The sequence below is a fragment of the Raphanus sativus genome, chromosome 2 (assembly GCF_000801105.2).
Source record: "Raphanus sativus cultivar WK10039 chromosome 2, ASM80110v3, whole genome shotgun sequence".
NCBI lineage: Eukaryota > Viridiplantae > Streptophyta > Magnoliopsida > Brassicales > Brassicaceae > Raphanus > Raphanus sativus.
In genome coordinates, this window is record NC_079512.1 from 31,910,193 (window position 1) to 31,929,188 (window position 18,996).

Sequence of the window (18,996 nt, forward strand, 5' to 3'; positions counted from 1 at the left end):
TTCTTAAATCACGTTTCAACTTTGGTTGTTATCAACAAATTCCTTGTATAATGTAAGTACATTGGCAGGTAATATACTCTTGCATTAGTGTGTGAAAAGGAGGTTTTACTTTATGACCCAGATACTTGAAGACACCTAAATATGGTAATAGCTTAGGTGAATAGCATGTGGTGATCCTTAGATGTTCCACGCTTGTGTTAGGTTCTAAACTTTAAGATGGTCCATATACTAACCGGAGTTTTTATTTTTTTTTGTTAAAAACTCAAAAGTACAGTTTGCTTTCTCTGAAAATGAATAAACAACGTTCATTAGAAAACATAAATAACACACGAGCGAAAACATAAACATAATGTTATACAACAAAAGAATCTGACCTTTACAATGCGATATAGATTTGAAGATAGCAAGGAAAATAATAGTGTTGCTTCTCTGTTAAAAAAGCACTTTGGAGAAAAAACTTGTATATTTTCTTCATATGCTGCTCTATGGTATTTGTATTATTTTATGTTTATTGTTTTATTGTTCTAACACGACTCAAATTAATTCTATGTGGACGGTGAAACCAAAGCAAAACTAAAAATCCTCACCAGTCACCACAACTGGTATATATGCACATAAAGAAATACAACTGATATATTACTAGGCAAAATACATTGAAAAAGAGAAATTAATTAAAAGGAACAGAAAGAGAAGATTCTCTGTCTTTGTCGCAACAGTCATAAACTCTTGTCTTAAGCTTTCTTTTCCAATATTCATATGATCTCGTGCGTGCCCACTTCCCACTTTCTCTTGATGTTTCCTTTTTCCATTTTAAAAATAAAAAGCATACAAAATAATTATTATCACAACCTTACGCTCTTTGTTTTTTTTGTAATGTTCTTCTGATTCATCTCCTCAAATGTAGGTCGGTGAGATTGTGGCATGTTCTAAAGCCACAAACTGAGGTCGGTCCATCTGATATATCTTCTTGTATTTTTACTATTATTCGAGAGGCATATCTCCGGGAGTGGACTTGCTGATCGAGAGAGTAAATATGATTAACAAGATTGATCCCATGCTTGACCTGTCACAAGAATTATCGTTCCATCAAACATATATTCGTCAAAAACAACTTTACTTATTAAATCGTGATAGATATTCCTGTTTTAAGTAGCATGTCGTATACCACATGATAGTTTAATATATTTCTGATTAAATCAGACTTTTAAACCCAATAGTGACTAGTGTTTCAAAAAAAAAAGTGTTTCAAAAAAAAAAATCCAATAGTGACTGAATCAAAAGAAGTTATTTACAATTTGGAGTAACAGAGATACTCTAAAAATGGTTTCTAAACAAAAAGCAATAATAACTAGAGATGTATCCATGTATTTTTGAGTACTATATTTTGAGACCTTATTGTGTTGTTAAACTTTTTTGTGTTTCGTAATGTTATCTTTCAGCTTGGGTTAACCGAATAAATCTCTCTTATTAAAACATAAATTTTTGCATCAACTGAACTTTGTACTACTACTAAATGTGTTTCTAAAAACACAATTACTAGTTTTGTATCCAAACAATATAAATTATTAAGTAACATTTTTGATAAATTTTTATTTATCTCTTTTTCAATGATTTGATTAAAACACTTAATTAATTTATTGAACAAATTCAAAATAAGTATTACTATCTTTCGTGGGTTTAGATTCTGTAAATAATTTTATTTAATATAAAATTAATTAGACTAATGGATTATTTTTTATATTTTTATAAATAAAAACTTGGATTCATTTAAACTTAATAAATTCCTTTTGTTAGATTCTTTTTCTAGATTCTTTTCATTAAGAACACATAAATATTCATGCGAGATTGTGCTTGGTTTAGTTAACATCAAATATATTTTATACAGATAAAATGTTAGAATCAATAAATTGACATTAACCAATTTTTATAATGTAAAATTTATCTTATAAATATATACAACATAATTAATCAAACCAATTACAAAGATTTCATTAAATATGTATAACAATCAGGTTGAAATAATTTAAAAACAAAATTAAGTAATATATAATTTTCATTTTTGGACACGTTATAATTTTCATATTTAGTATAAATACAAATAACATAACTATATAGTTTTCAAATACCTTAAAATTAAAAAATTGAACATTACTTGTAAAATATTTTAAAATATTAATTTTATAAGTTATATTTTGTTAAGAAATAATTCCGCGCTCAGAGTAAATTATTGAAAAAAAGAAGTGCTATAATTACTTACAAAGTTGCAAAGAAGAGGACTACTTTCTTGGGATCAAACAACCAAGATGTGTGAGAGCGTTTAAAACTCGATTTCCTCGCAAAACCAAATCTTCTTTCTCTATTTTGATCGGAGATCATATTTCCGGCGGTAGCCGCAGCCGTGGTAATGGTGATCTGATGAAGTGGCGAGGCTGAAACAGCGGTGGCTGTGGTTGTGGCTGAACCTGCATTATCCGTGGACCCCATGGAACTCATCTTTTCCGGCGTGCTTGTTCCTACAACTCATAAAAATGCCATACCACAAGATTTAGTTAATAACAGTAAACAAAGTTTCTTTTTCTTTATTTGATAAGGCAAAATAATATGGATCATAACGTATTCATTAGTAATTGTTATGCAGAATCTAATAATGATATGAGTGAGAGCATGCGGTGCATGAGAATAAAAAGTTGGAATATTGGTTTGTTCGTGGTCTGCATAAAGCTAAGTATAGCTAATATAAGTAGATATGCATGCAAAAAGAGAAATCAATAATAGAATTTCTCCTATTAATTGATCGATCGTCAATATAAATTATATAATGTGACTTAACAATTACATAAAATGTTTTACCACAGTTAGTAATATATATGGGAACAAGCTAATTTAAAGATAGATAAACCTTAGTTACGGTCTACAGCAAAGAACGCATGGGTTGGTCACATTAACTAAACCCCACCTAACACACGACCAAATCTTAACATAAGGCATAGACCGGTGAAACATTGGTTTTAGCTTCTAAAATTTTAGAAGTTTTCAACATAGTTATAAATTCCTAAATTTTGGAAAAGGAATCTTTTTACTTAAGCTTTTAATAAATGTTTCAAACATTCAAAATTGTAATTATACCTTCAAAAGAAAATACGATATATATTCAACTTTATTTAGATTAGGCAAAATTAACCTTCTTGCATTATTAAAAAGAAAATAGGCAGAAGCATTCCGCATGAAGATAGAGATTTAAAAAAAAAAACATTTACACCACAGAAAATAATAATTATTCGACTTGAATTATTAAAGTCCAAGATTTATTTGCTTTCATCCCAAAAACCCCACTAATTTTGTCAAATTTAAGATTTTTTATTACTCGCAGCACAGATAAGCACAAAACAAATTTATTACAAGAATCTGCTAGGTCCATTTGATTTTTTTTTTGTTCAACTATCATATTTTTATGATACTATGTCCATTTGATACTATTATTTTTATATTCTTATATCACATGGTAACAAAAAATGAAGATAAAAACAAAATGTACCAATGGTTTCTAGGAAAATGCATTTGTCCATATACGCGTAACGAAACGTTAGTTTAGTTCTTTACTTTATTGAAAACTAATCAATGTATCATGCATTAAAGGAAATAATAAATCAAGAATACGACATTTAATATATAAGTGTATATTAAAATTTATAAATTTGAAGAGTGATTTAAGTTTTACCTCTAAGTGGGGACTGAGGAAATGAGGTCTCGTTGTCATTACCATTTGCGTCACAATGGAGTTTTCTCTCGTTGTTGTTGCTTCTTGGAGACCCTTTCCTCGAACCACTTCTCTGAAGCTTTTTTCAAAAAAAAAAATCATTTTCTCAGTTACTTAATTTAATAATATAATGAGATCATTCAATTATTGAGATAAATATATAAATTAAACCATCTAAATTAGGCTTCCTGACAAATGCCAATTACTAGAAAAAATAACCAGATGATAAATCCCTCAGATGATAATAGTTCGAAGCAAGAAAAAAAATTTTTGATAAAAATCTGACACATAAAAGTCAACTTTCGATTAATTTTTTTTTACATTCATTTCTTTACTAGAAAAATAGTAAACGAAAAAGAAAAGAATTGAATCAACGTCACAAGAGTAGTTATAAAGGTTATGGGCGATTCTTCCATGATTCTCAACAAAATTAAATACCCAAAAGACAAAAGCAAAAAGAAGAAAAAAAAAACAGATAGGAAAATAGAATTATGGTGTTTCCTACCAAAACTCAATCTTGAAAACACAGTTCCTTAAACAAAGTTTAGATTGTGTTTCAGAAAAAAAAACAAAGTTTAGATTGTTTTAAAACTTACAGTAATTCTGGGACTTGAAGAAGAAAAGTCTTTGTTAAAAACAGGAGTGAAACTTTCGACATCGATCGTCACAAACCCATCTGGACTAACGGGCTTTTGATATCCGGACCCGGTTTCCTGAACTGGAACTGCTCCACCGGTTTCCATCGATCTTGGATATGAACAAACCTAGAGAGAAACATAGTAAGAGAGATGATCATCATGTTTATCAAGAAACATGGGTCAACTATTGTTCGTTTTGAGATTGTAATCGTAAAAATATATAAAAGAAGATGTGAGCAACTTACTTTGAAATCAGACAGAGGATTTAAGTGAGAGATTAAGACAGAGTCGAACGTCTCTGTTGTGTTCCCTGTTATGCTCTGTTTCACGATGACGAAAGGTTATAAAGGTTTGTTTGGCTGGAGACAAAAAGGGGAGAGACTCTGGGGAATGTCGAAACTGAAAGAGAGAAGAGAAGCCTTTTACTTTTTCTTTATGTGGCGCCTTCTTGTAAATGGGATGGTGCTCCTTTTTTATTTATGTATTTCTCAAAGCTAGTAGTAGTCACACGCACGAGAGATAGAGAGATAGACTAATGAGTAATTACTTATTCATAATCATCATTCCTATGTTTAAACTAAGATTAGTTGATCTTAGTGGGATGAAAGATGGAAGTATATATTATCTTTTCGGCTAAAATTTTATTATAAAATAAAAAGATTATCACAAAATTACATTTTTTTACATAAATAGATATGTGCGCATATGAAGATTACACTTCTGTAAATTACGGAAGAATATGTTATCTATTCTACATACGGTAACCTATTATTTTTAGTAAAATATTACAGATCATTTTGTTAGAAAATTGTAATATTGTTAGGTTAGAATTTTGAAGATCAAACTCTATAATACTCCATCAGTTTCCAAAAGATTTATATTCTGAAAAAATATTGTTTTTTAAAAAATGCATTTTTTATTTTTTTCAATGTATCATGAACAATTATAAACTTTTAAAAAGTTAATGGTGTTTATTAGATTTATTTTGACTAAAAAACTATGAAAATTGTTATTCACAAAAACTAAAGTATTTAAATCAAATTTTAATATATTTTCTTAATATATGTAAAAATATAAATATGTATATTTCTGAAACAGAAGAGTATATAATAATATGTGATTGAAGTACAATTTTGTGGGCGATTTCAAATATTATATCATCAGAAGTCCATCGTAGATCCCGTATGCTGTGGATTGAATTAGCCACGTATAGATAGAGCTTTCTTTTGGTTGTCACGGGCAGAATTATTGATGAGAATCAGGGTTTGAATTGCTAAATGATGTTATTTAATAATATGAAAACATAACTTTCTGTAAAAAAAAATTAAAAAAAGGAAAAATTTATGTAAAAGAAAAATAAAGTGTTGTTAAATTTGAGGAATATGCGATGACCAATCATTAAGGTGAGCAACTAACTTACCCATTTTATAATCTGCTTGCTTCGAAAGGTACTCTTTCTTTCTTTATCTTTTTCATTTTAACTCTACATAATTTTCTTCCTTGTATTTCAAATTTGTCAAACCCATTTTCCTACGTATAAGTAAATAATCTAAGTGTAAGCCATTTGATCTAGTGATTTGACCAAAAAATCATTAATATTTTATATTATAAATTTTCAGTTTCAATTCTAAAAACAATTATTTAAAAATTATAAAAAAAAATTTACAAAAATCTTCGACATGATCGACATGATGTAAATAAATTCGATTAAGAGTAAACTTTTATAGAACAATTAAATCTAAATTCTCATAAAACATATACTATTATCTGTTGTTGAAACTTTAATCTTTCCATAATTGTAATATCATAATAAATTAATGTTAAGAAACCTAAATAATTAATAATTCAAGAACAACTATTTTATTCAATCTGAGAATAACATTTTTGGAAAATATGGTAACTACGAAATCCACAGTAAAATATTATAGATGTTTTCCAACACCAACTTTCATTTTTTGCAGCCTAATAAGTAATTTTCTAAAAATTTGTAACCCTATAGAATATAAAAGTATGCATCAGAGTGTTAGTAGTCTAGTGATAATTTAAGGAGATTGATTTCTCTGTGTTCCGAGTTCAAACCAATTTTAAAACGGAGATTTATTAGTTATATAAAAAATTATTATATTTTCTTTTATGAACAAATCGCATGAAAAATACTATTGTTTACTGTTTTCCACCGGGCCTAAAGAATTACCGAAGTCTCTAAATAGTAAATTTCTCATAGAATGATAGAGTTTGCTGCTCTTCAAGATATTTTCTTTCAGAATTTGGGGTCTTGTGAGCGAAAAGAAAAACCTAAAACAAAAATGAGACACATAGGCGACAGGGAGAGGACTAGAGCTATATGACATTTTTTTGTATTAAAATCACAAATAATGAAATATGTTATCAAGTGTTTATGAGAATTTTTATGAGAATTGAGAAAAAAAATATCTGTTATCTAGAAGGCATATGGGCGTTAGATATTTTTGAAGGAATTGTGCTACTAGACATTATCTCCTCGCGTAATAGTTTCTTCCTAAACTACAAAGCAAATAGTCATGAGAAATTGCTAAAAATACCATTTTCATAGTACCACTTTTCATGTTTACACTAACCACTTTTACCATTACTTTTAATGAAGGGTGTAGATTTAAAGGTTTAGGATTTAGGGTTTAAATTTGATGTTTTAGGGTTTAAGGTATATAGTTTAGGGTTTAGAGTTTAAAATTTAGGATTTAGAGTTAAAGATTTAGGGTTTATAGTTTAGACTTTAGGGTTTAGGGTTTAGGATATTGAATTTAGGGTATATAGTTTAGGGTTTAGGGTTTAGAGTTGAAGATTTTGGGTTTAGGGTTTAGAATTGGAGGTTTAGGAATTAGAATTTGGGAATAGAATTTTGAAAAACATATAAAAACAAAGATATAAGAATCTTTACCATTTTAATAAATAAGGTATTATTGAAAATGTGTCTTTAGTGGTGGTAAAGATGAATAATGGTACCTTGAAAGTGGTATTTTTGAAAATTCCACAATAGTCATTTAGAAGACTTATGGGTATTTAGCATGTCAAAAGTGTGATATTGTACATTTGTACATCATTTATTTCTATTTTTTCAAAAGTATAATTGAAAACCAGTTGATTGGAGTTTGTAAGCGCAATGATTTATGAAACACTTTGAATACAAGTAAAAGGGGCAAGACATAGGCACTTTTTACTTGTTGGCTTTTAAATTTGGTTTGCACTTGTTATAAAAAAGTCTTTGATTGAATAAAATTTTACATTCACTAAAAAAAAATACAAGTAAAAGGTGCGACATATTTGAAATAATTTTATCGGTCTAATAATTTTGAGTCTCATGATTTAAAGTTGTTGATTTTTATCTCCGTAAAAGACATGTTATACAGAAAATATAGAAGAAGAATATATATGTTAATTGGTTTATAGCTTTATATGTTAACTTCACATGTTTTAAACAGGTTTATACTCCTGAAACAAGTAAACTATTATTTCTTTCTAAAAAAATTATTATTTCTGTTTTTCTCCAAAGTATTATCTAAAAAGCGGTTGAAGTATGTAACTACAATTATTTATGAAACGTTGAATATAAGTATTAATTTGTGACTTATTTGATTGATTATATCAGTCTAATTTTGAGTCACATGCTAAAAAATTGATATTTTTTAAGTACAGACATGTTATATAAAGAGAAGAAGATTAAAAGATATTCAACTGTTTAACACAGCACTTTTAGCAAAAATTCCATGGAGGTTACTTATCCACCCTGACTGTTTGCTGTCGAGGATTCTGATTGGGAAATACTGCCAAAACGCTAGCCTCCTACATGTCAAAGCGAACTCAGCTATATCTCACGGCTGGAAAGGAATCCTAGCAGGCAGAGATCTTCTATTGGAGCAACTGGGGAAGATTATAGGTAACAGTGACACCACTAAGGTCTGGGGAGACTCCTGGATATCTACCGATGCTCCCTTACGCGCTTTTGGACCTGTTCAGAATGAAGTCAATGACTTAGTGGTCTCGGACCTTATGTTTAGAGGATCAGGTGAATGAAATATTTAAAAGATACAAGAACTGCTACATGAACTTCTCGATGAAATCTTAGTCATCAAACCAAGTAAGACAGGAGCCCTTGATTCTTACATCTGGTATCCTTCAGCTTCAGGAGCATACACTGCGAAATCAGGATATGCTGTAGCGACTGAAATCAACCCTGAGAGACCACTCTTCCCAACCACAATCAACGCCATCAACTGGAACAAAGCTGTCTGGAACACGACCTGTCCCCCTAAGCAGAAGCTGCTTATCTGGAAAATCCTCCATGGAGCGATACCGACAGGAGAAAACCTTCAGAATAGGGGACTCCTCCTCAATACAAATTGATCTTACTGCGGAGAAGTGGAGACTATTGATTACCTGTTCATCCACTGTCTCCTGGCAATTCAGATCTGGGATCTTACCTCTCTGAGAACGGCCTTCTCGTCTACGTCATGCTCAGACTTCATCACTGCTCTCGAAATCTCCCAGCAATGGATCTGTCTGCCACCTACAGGTGTCCCAGAGAACATCTTCTTTTGGATTGTATGGACCCTCTGGACCTCTCGCAACCAGAGGATCTTCGAACATCGCCATTCAACGCCAACGGATATCATCACTAGAGCTTTCACAAACGCTCAGGAATGGTCTCTAGCACAGCACCAACTCATCACTACCGCCACCGCTCCGACGACTCTGCAGAGCCAACCGCCATTAATCCCTCCTGATACGATCCAATGTAACTCCGACGCGGCTTGGAACCATAGCACGAAAGCAGCAGGCTTCGGATGGCTGTTCTCTTCTCAAGACGCTCCTACACGACAATGCTTCAAAACCCATCTGCATGTCAAATCGGCGCTCCAAGCGGAAGCAATGGCGGTTCGTGCGGCGCTCTCACACGCCCTTCAACTCGGCTACACAAAGATATGGCTACGCTCAGACTCCTTAGGGCTCATCAAAGCCCTTGTTTCAATCATCAAACCGAAGGATATCTACGGGATCATTTCGGATATTGAAACTCTATCGTCTGCTTTTTTATTTTGTTATTTCTCTTTTGTTCCAAGAACTCTAAATGGGCCTGCGGATTTGGTGGCAAAATCTGCTCTTTATAACATTAACTCTGGATGGGCCTAGGCCTTTCTTCTTCTTCTTCTTTAATGCAAGTTTTAGTTGATCAAAAAAAAAAGAGAAGAAGAAAATAGAAGTCAATTTGATTCATCAGATTTATATGTTAATAATCTCAGGTTTGAAACATTTTATACTCCTAAGAACAAATAAATTGTTTATACGTTTTTCCTGATTAGGACACCTAAATTTTCTTGATTATATTACTATCACTAATTTATAAAAGAAAAAAGACAAAATAGTATCAAACCAAGTTTTTGTCACAAAAATAACATTATAAAGAGAAAATGACCAAAATAAGTTTTATTGAAGGGTAAATATGCATTTATTACCCTTGAATTAATTAATTTACGACTTAGGGTTTAGAGTTTAGAGTTAAGGGGTTGGGTTTTAGTAATATGTTCAAATATTTAAAAATAAAAAATAAATATTAAATTTTTCAAAACAAAAATGTGCTATTTTGGTCATTTTATTTTTTTGAGTGCTATTTTTGTGACAAAACTTTAAAAATGATATTTTAGAGATTTGCCCAATTTAAAACAGTAGTATTATTATTGTTTTGAAAATACAATGAGTTTACTTTTATTCTTGAGAAATTGCCAAAAATACCATTTTCATAGTACCACTTTTCATGTTTACACTAACCACTTTTACCACTACTTTTAATGAAGGGTCTAGATTTAAAGGTTTAGGATTTAGGGTTTAGATTTGATGTTTTAGGGTTTAAGGTATATAGTTTAGGGTTTAGAGTTTAGGATTTAGGGTTTAGAGTTAAGGATTTAGGGTTTATAGTTTATACTTTAGGGTTTAGGGTTTAGGATATTGAATTTAGGGTATATAGTTTAGGGTTTAGGGTTTAGAGTTGAAGATTTTGGGTTTAGGGTTTAGAATTGGAGGTTTAGGAATTAGAATTTGGGATTAGAATTTTGAAAAACATATAAAAATAAAGATATAAGAGTCTTTACCATTTTAATAAATAAGATATTTTTGAAAATGTGTCTTTTGTGGTGGTAAAGATGAATAATGGTACCTTGAAAGTGGTATTTTTGAAAATTCTCCTTTATTCTTTTGACTAATTTTCATACCAACCATATGCAAATTAACGGAAACGAAGCCAAAAACAGACAACCCGAGAGCAATAATACATGTCAACTAACTTTTAAAAGTTGAAATTTCACAATTTTTTTTTACAAAGTTCAAAATAAATTTAATTAATCGAGCTTTTATATATATTTTGTGGACTAAATATCATATGTATTTTCCCCTATCTTTTAACATCTGACCAAAATGTAGTTTTACAAATTGTTAAATATTTTCATTGACTTAACACATTTAGTCATTATGTAAGGTTACATTAATTCTTTTCAAATATTTACTAGGTGTTTTCCTGCACCATGTGCAGTAAAAGAATTTTAAAATATTTTTAATAGATAAATATAAATTATATTTAAATTTTTATTAATATTATAAGTTTTCTTTTTTCTTATCAATATTTTAATATAAATTTGATTTAACTGAACATTAAAATTAAGATAAATTTTTTTTTGTTTATTTTGAATTATATTTAAGAATATGCATGTATATATTTAAAATTATAATCTTAGGTAGATTTTTCTATCTATATATTTTAATTAAATATATTAAATAAATTTGTAAAATTGCATAATTGTCAAAAATTAAAATTAAACAATATTTATAAAATCTGTAGATATATATATAAGAAACTAATGATTTTACGATTTAATTTGACTTTATTATTTAATTTTATAATTTTCTAAAAATATGTATATATTTTTGAAATATTTTTAATTTAAATGATATTTCAAAATTTGAAATGCCATAATTGAATATATTTATTTTAAAGATGATTTATGAATTATTACCATATTTTTAAAAAATCCAAAAATATAAATCGACAATAAATATAATATATGAGTTATTACCATATTTTAAAAAGTTTACCAAAAATATAAATTAACATTAAATATAATTTTACATGTCATATTAATATATAAGACATGTCATCAATTTTAGTAGTCATGTCGCAATTATTAATCTAGGTGTTTTCCTGCACCATGTGTAGCTATGATTTTTTTAGCATAGCCATTCTTTGTATATCTTAGTTGAATAAAAAGAACACCCACTGTATATAACTTTCAGAGTTGATCAATAAATTGAATATTTCATCAGAAAAAGTGATGAATTTTTTAAAAGTTAAATTTTATATTTTAAAATATAATTTATTAATATGATATATTTTATTATTTTGACCAATAATTAATATAAATATCATTAATTAAGCATAAAATTAAGACAAAATATTTTTATTTTAAATTATATTTAAAAATATATATGTATATATATATAAAGTTAAAATCTTATATAAAAAATTATTTATTTCATTTGATTAAATGTATTAAATCAACTTGTACAAAATTACTATCATATAAAATTGTATAGTTATCAAAAATTAAGACTAAATAATATTTATATAATTTGTAGATATCTAAAAGAAACTAATGATATTACGATTTAAATTTTTTTAAAATTCAGAAAATTTAGAAAAGTTTAGATAATAAAAATTTTATAATTATAAAAGTAAAATTATATAATATTTCAAAATTCAAAATGTCATATTTGAATATATTTATTTTATTGATGATTTATGAGTTATTACTATATTCTACAAAGTTTACCAAAAATATAAATCAATATTAAATGTAATATATGAGTTATTGCTATCAACTTGTACAAAATTACTATCATATAAAATTTTATAGTTATCAAAAATTAAAACTAAATAATATTTATATAATTTGTAGATATCTAAAAGAAACTAATGATATTACGATTTACTTTTTTTAAAATTCAGAAAATTTAGAAAAGTTTAGATAATAAAAATTTATAATTATAAAAGTAAAATTATATAATATTTCGAAATTCAAAATGTCATATTTGAATATATTTATTTTATTGATGATTTATGAGTTATTACCATATTCTACAAAGTTTACCAAAAATATAAATCAATATTAAATGTAATATATGAGTTATTGCTATATTCTAAAAAGATTTCCAAAAATATATATCAACATTAATGTAATTGTCCATGTCATATTTAACCATATGACATGTCATCAATCTTAATAGCCATGTCACAATTTTTTTTGTGAAAACGATTGTAGAGAAGACATGTGGCAAATCACTTCTCAAATATAGACTAGGGGATTACACATCTTTACATTTGCATATGCTAGTATATTCTAGATAAATTGATTAAACTACCACATTGTTAATATCGTTTTTCATGTTTATCTCAAATATTTCGTGTTTATCTCAACAACATTTATTTTTAGTCGTAAAGAAGTAAAAATATACTTATATCCATAAAATCAACTAATATCAATTTAATTTTTAGATTTAAAGAGTGAAGTTAGGGAGGGTGAAGTTTATGATTTTTAAAAATAAACAAATATACTTATAATTCGTCTGGATGAACTCGGGTCGTCATGAATTCGCCACGTGGCAACTCTCTAGTGATCCGTTTTTTTTCGGAAAAAAGAAAAAATAAAAATAAAATTAAAAAAGTAAGAAAAAAATAAAGTTGTGAACCTCGTGGGGGTTCACTGATGTTGATGCTCTAATAAAAGTAAAAATGAAAGTAAAATCCTCCTATTACTCTATACGCATGCTTGCATTATTACATATTGTTTTGATTCGTCTTATTATTATATCAGTAGAAAAACTAGGATGCATCCAAGCTTTTGTTGTTCGAGATTTAATCAAAACTAAGATGACCTGACAGAACCTTATGCTTAAAATTGACTGCAAAACACTATAAGATATAGGTATTCTTATACTCCCTCAGTTTCATAATATTTTATATTCTAGAGATTTTTTTTGTTTCAAAAAAATTTTCAATGCATATTTCATTAACTAATTGCAAACTTAAAAAAATTGCACTGATTGAATTTCCAATGACTTAAAATTATGAAAAAAAATATTCACAAAAAATAATGTAAATTTAATGTGTTTTATTAAAATGTATGAAAAGTCTAGAATATGTAACATTTTGAAACGGAGGAAATAATAAATAGGAAAATTATGTTTCTTAATTACATAGTTTACTGAGGAACTAGTTAATTACCTTAAGTAAGATGACTTCTAATCACAAGTAATTACAACCATGTATTGTGTTTATCGAATTTGATAAAATTTCTTACTTTTAAGAATAAACCGGAGTATTGTTGTATCCACTAAACTATGGCTGTTCAATCCGCATTTCATGAGGAGGGTCATGTTGCTCTTTTGAAAATGTTGTTCAAACTGATTGAGTATTTTGAAGAGGTTCTATCATAGTTTATCTATAACTCTAGTAATATCATCAGACTTTTGAGGCTTATCTAAAATTAGTTTAAAGGTTTGTATTCATTATTCATAAAGTTGATAAAAGAGAATAGGTTTAAGGATACAACATTTGTCCAGCATCACTAACCCAAGACTCAGTTGAAAAAGAAATAAGTTAAACAAATCAAGCATCTCTATCTTAGATTATTAATTTTTGGACTGACCATCAGAAAAAATAGTATATGGTGACTACCATAACACCATGCAAGAAAGAAAAAGCTAAACATGGTGGACCGCAAATATACGGAAGAAGATTAGAGAAAATAGAAGAAAAGCCATTTGATTGATTAAGGCTTAAGAGAGTGTCATATTGAATTGCAGCCAGAGAAACTGCCTCACTAAAATAAACCCTTTCTCAAAAAAAAAAACTGTCTCACTAAAATACATTTGAAATTAATTATGAATAAATGCAACGCACACCCATTACGTATAGTCCCATACTAATAATACTACCAAATAAAATAAATATCTAACTTCATGTATTTAAATAAAGAGAGAGAGAATTATATTATGAACTTATATTATATAGGCTCAATAATTCATTTCCTGCTGTACTTTTAACTTTGAAGTTTTAAACCAGTTAAGTCGGCCCCGACGTTAAAAACAAAACATGTCCTTCCTTGAAGACATTCCAAACAAAACTACATTTCTGTCTTCTCTTTTCACTGTCCTTTCTTCTTGCATCCTCCTCAATATGAAAATCAGTAGATAATTCACACCAAATTTTAACTTGATAGTTGTTTATTTAGCTTTAAGCTTTGTGTTCTAACATTGATATCCGTCATCTTCGACGATTTTTTTTCATTAGGTTACTGATATATATGTATACTCATCATAAGAAACACAAAAGCATAATTAATGAAAACCCTAGTTAAAATTTACATGGCAAATACTCAGTTTTATTACCTCAGATTCATGATTCAGGTTTTCCTCTTGTTCTAAATCCTATATTGAACAATCCGCTTTCGCCACTAATGATCTAAAAGAAAGTTTCGTATCAGTTTCTTGGAAACCACTTTCTTAGCTATGTTTCAGTGATATTGTAACTTGTAACCACACAAAAAGATGTTTGCATTACCAAACCGCACCAAGAAACGCTTTTCGTTAAACCGGTTAAAACCTCTTAGTACCATGGATACAATGGAGACATGATCTCTATAACAGACAGCATCACGTCCTCCTAAAGCTACATAGTAACCAAATCTACGGAATATGTTTTTGACTTTTTGAGTCTTAAATTGTCTCTTTCACTGGAACCAAAAAGGTTCAGATTTTGTATGTTACTGAACCAGCGATGCCGACTTGACCACAAAGCAAGCAACAGTTTTCTATGATCACATTCTGACCTATCTGCAAAAGGAAAAAAAAAACAAGAAAGTAAATAATTGATCACCTTGTGACCTATCTCAATCAACGGTTTCTAAGATAGAGAAACGGTGGACTTAACTTCCAATACCACCACCGGTCTCTAACCCTTGATAACAATCTATCAACACAACCAACACTTAACGTGTAGACAATTTTATTACACTATAGCATCTTAAGACTTAGGTGCAGTAACGCACAATTTATTATTACACATTCATTGAACCTACAATTAAACATTTAACGTGCCGACAAATCTGTGAGAGAAACATCATTAACAGAAACCGAAAACGACGTTGATCTTCTGAAGAAACCAGGCTGTGATGGCTTTGGAAGTTGGAGAGACTCAGAGTCAGAGCTAAGCATGGAAACAACTGAATCCATTGTTGGTCTTCTTCTAGGATTCTCTTGAACACAAGACAGAGCAATTTCTAGGCATTGCATTGATTGTTCCTTAGAGTAAGATTCCAAAAGAACATGATCTATTAGATGCATTGGTGTTCCTTCAACCCAGTTTTTCCAAGCCTGAAGAAACAAAAAAATTAGAGACAAATATTACTGAACTAATCACTTTTTTAGATTTTGTTGATCCTTATTTCTATGTTTCTTATCACTTACGAAAGTTGGGAGATCTGTGTCTTCACTAAACCCTAATCCACTGTTTCTTTTACCTGAAATGATCTCAAGAACAAGAACACCGAAGCTGTAAACATCAGTTTTCACAGAGAATCTACCATGCATTGCATACTCAGGAGCCATATATCCACTACATAAACAAAGAAACAGGAGAGATTGATCCTTGTTTGTCTCCTTTTTGTTAGGTAAATTATGTTTTGAGGACTTACTAAGTTCCAACAACTCTTCTTGTTATTGCCTGAGTCTTATCGAAATCATACTGTCTTGCCATCCCAAAATCTGATATTTTTGGATGCATTTGTTCATCTAAAAGCACATTTGAGGACTTGAGATCACGGTGAATTATAGAAAACTCTACGCCTTCATGAAGGTAAAGCAATCCCCGGGAGATTCCTATGATGATGTTGTACCTTGTTTCCCAGTCTAATTGCTTCCCCTTGATGGGATCTATCATTCATTAGCAGAGTAAAGGAACTGAAACAGAGAAGTTTATAAGGACTAGTGCAAAATCATTGAAAGGAGAGACTATATATAAAATACCGAACAAGAACCGATCAAGACTTGTGTTAAGGATAAACTCATAGATAAGAAGTCTTTCAGATTCCTTGATGGAGAAGCCAAAGAGTTTAACAAGATTCTTGTGTTGGAGCTTAGTCATAAGGAGCACTTCTGTCTTAAACTCGGCATTGCCTTGTCCTGAATGTATCGATAACCTTTTCACGGCTATCTCTTTCCCATCTTGAAGACGACCCTGATAGATTTTAGTTTCATAATTAGTAGTATTGTTGATATGGAGATTAGAAACAGAGCAACGAAAGATTATGCTAAGACGAATCAACCTTGTAGACATCCCCAAAACCACCTTCACCGATCTTATTCGTTAAAGAGAACTCATTTGTTGCTACTCTTATGGTCTCAAAATGAAAATGCAATGAGTATGTACTGTCTATTTCATCTGCAGATCAAGAATAGGGTTTTAAGCACCATCAATTATCATTAAATAGGCTTTACAAACTTACTTTCAGTTTCTTCCATTAGAGTTTTCTTCTTATTCCTCCTCCTCATTAAGTAGATAAAGAGAGAAATAAGAACTAAAACAACAGTCACAATTGGAATCACTGCAAAGACTAGAGTTTTAGACCCGTTTCCTGCAAGTAACAACACAGAATCAAAAGGTAAACCCTAAACATCTAATCCTTTTCATGACATCAGCTTAACTTGTGTTACCTTGATCACTTCTTTTGGTGTCATTGTTAGGTGGAGAAAGAGGCGGTTTGTCTTCTGAAACAACAGAAAGATCGAAAAACGGATGATCTTCAAACCTAAAGTAGCAACTAGGATTCATCCACCATCCACCTGACTTGCCATCACAACAAGTAGGAACTCCAGCAAAGATCTGTGAAAGACAGATTCTACAATCTGATTTAGACAAATCTGGTGTACACTGAGCCAAGGCATAGATTGTCCCTTTCACTCCTGCTGCAAACTTAACCTCTTTGGTCTCATACGCATCCACTATTTTTGACCCTAATGAATCCAGTAGTTCACCTAACTCCTTGCTGAAACCTTCCTTGTCCGTCACGCTAACGTTGCTTGATGTGTAATAAAAAGGAACTGGCTCCATCAGACCTAATATAGTTCGACTTGTGTAACGAAACATGCATTTTTCTAGCCATATGTCCGCTTCCACGACGTTTGGACAGCTTTCTAAGAGCTGTTTTGCTGCGTTTGTTATGCAGTTGATGCAATCTCGATTTGGTTTGAGATCTCCTCTGCATAAAGCTATGGCGTTGACTTCGCCATCGATGGAGATATTGTAGAAGCCGTTGATGGTTGGAGTTAGATCGGGTTGAGAAGAGATCAAACGGTTGAGATTAATGGAATATGAAGTGTTGGATGTGAAGTTGCCTCCTTCGTAGAAGCAAAAGGTGTGAACGGTGACGTTTTGCTGAGCGTGAGTCGATAGAAAAGTCAAGATTAGAAAGAACAACACAAAGGAAAGCATAATGAAGAAGAGAATCATTGATTGAAAAGACGATGAGAACACATAATTAGAAACAGAGTACATATTAAACTATGACAGTGACAGTCTTGTTATTACATAATTCTCGAAACCTTTGACCAAATTGTATTTTTTTAAAGTATAAATTAGATGTCAACTAAAGGACACGTTGTGTCTTGCACTGGAGTCTGAAACGAAGAAAAAGTTAATCACATGCGTTTGTTACGCGCTGATGATGCGCGTCGGAAATAGTTCTGTGGAGAGTAAAAGGCTAAGCTATTTTAAGGCCCTTAACAGGCTTATTTCATAAGTTATTCTTAAGGCCCATAACAGGCCTAATTTACCGTTTTATTAAGGTCCAATACATAATGTATTAACTATTAAGCGCCCATTCGTAGATTCAATGTATTAATTACTTCTTTTGTTTAATTTATTTATAGTTTCTTACACTAATTTACTATTCTACTACAAATTATAAAAAATATTACTTATTTATAATCGGTAATTTTAATATTTTTAAATAAAATTCAAATATGATAGTTTTTACGTAGATATCTTATGAAAATCTACATTTAATGGTTTTACTTTCACTATATTAAAATCTTATGTAATATTTTTAATAAGTTTATATATTCCCTCCATTTCATTTTAATTTTTGTTTTAAAGTTGGACACACAGATTAAGAAAACATTTAATTTTATATATTTACTAGATGAAAAATCATTACTAATACACCCAACCACATTTTAACCAATAGAAAATTTATTAAAATACAAAGTCAATAAATTTTGCATAAAAATTATAAAATGCCATTTATTTTGAAACAAAAATTTTGTTTTACAAGGACAACTAAATCAAAACCGAAGGAGCAATTGTTAATAAATCATCTTCTCCTAATTTAAAATTTCAGATTTCAAGAGCATTAATGAACAAAATTTTCTGATAAAGAAACATTAATGAACATCAGTCAAAATATGGACTAAATGATTTTCACATTTATTTATATATAGATAGAAAATAATTGTTTGTAAATA

General features: G+C 29.7%; 2 protein-coding genes across 3 annotated transcripts; both read right to left on the reverse strand.

Moving 5' to 3' along the window:
• Positions 1-543: 543 nt before the first annotated feature.
• On the reverse strand, positions 544-4,940 carry LOC108843128 (uncharacterized). The gene is made up of 5 exons (XM_057003108.1): positions 4,641-4,940; positions 4,354-4,521; positions 3,719-3,836; positions 2,258-2,513; positions 544-1,063 (listed from the first exon to the last, which is right to left on the reverse strand). Exons 2-5 carry the CDS (start codon positions 4,498-4,500, stop codon positions 982-984), a joined length of 603 nt encoding a protein of 200 aa, XP_056859088.1. The 5' UTR covers positions 4,501-4,521; positions 4,641-4,940; the 3' UTR covers positions 544-981.
• A 10,524-nt stretch (positions 4,941-15,464) lies between these two features.
• On the reverse strand, positions 15,465-18,018 carry LOC108833530 (cysteine-rich receptor-like protein kinase 27). 2 transcript variants are annotated; one of them, XM_018606940.2, is made up of 7 exons: positions 17,188-18,017; positions 16,980-17,108; positions 16,800-16,915; positions 16,501-16,711; positions 16,170-16,407; positions 15,943-16,090; positions 15,465-15,849 (listed from the first exon to the last, which is right to left on the reverse strand). In XM_018606940.2, the coding sequence occupies exons 1-7, from the start codon at positions 17,981-17,983 to the stop codon at positions 15,565-15,567; spliced, it is 1,923 nt and encodes a 640-aa protein (XP_018462442.2). In that variant the 5' UTR covers positions 17,984-18,017; the 3' UTR covers positions 15,465-15,564. The 2 variants fall into 2 exon arrangements, with proteins under 2 accessions (XP_018462442.2, XP_018462443.2); XM_018606941.2 differs by having other exon boundaries at positions 15,694-15,849; positions 15,996-16,090; positions 17,188-18,018.
• Positions 18,019-18,996: the final 978 nt, after the last annotated feature.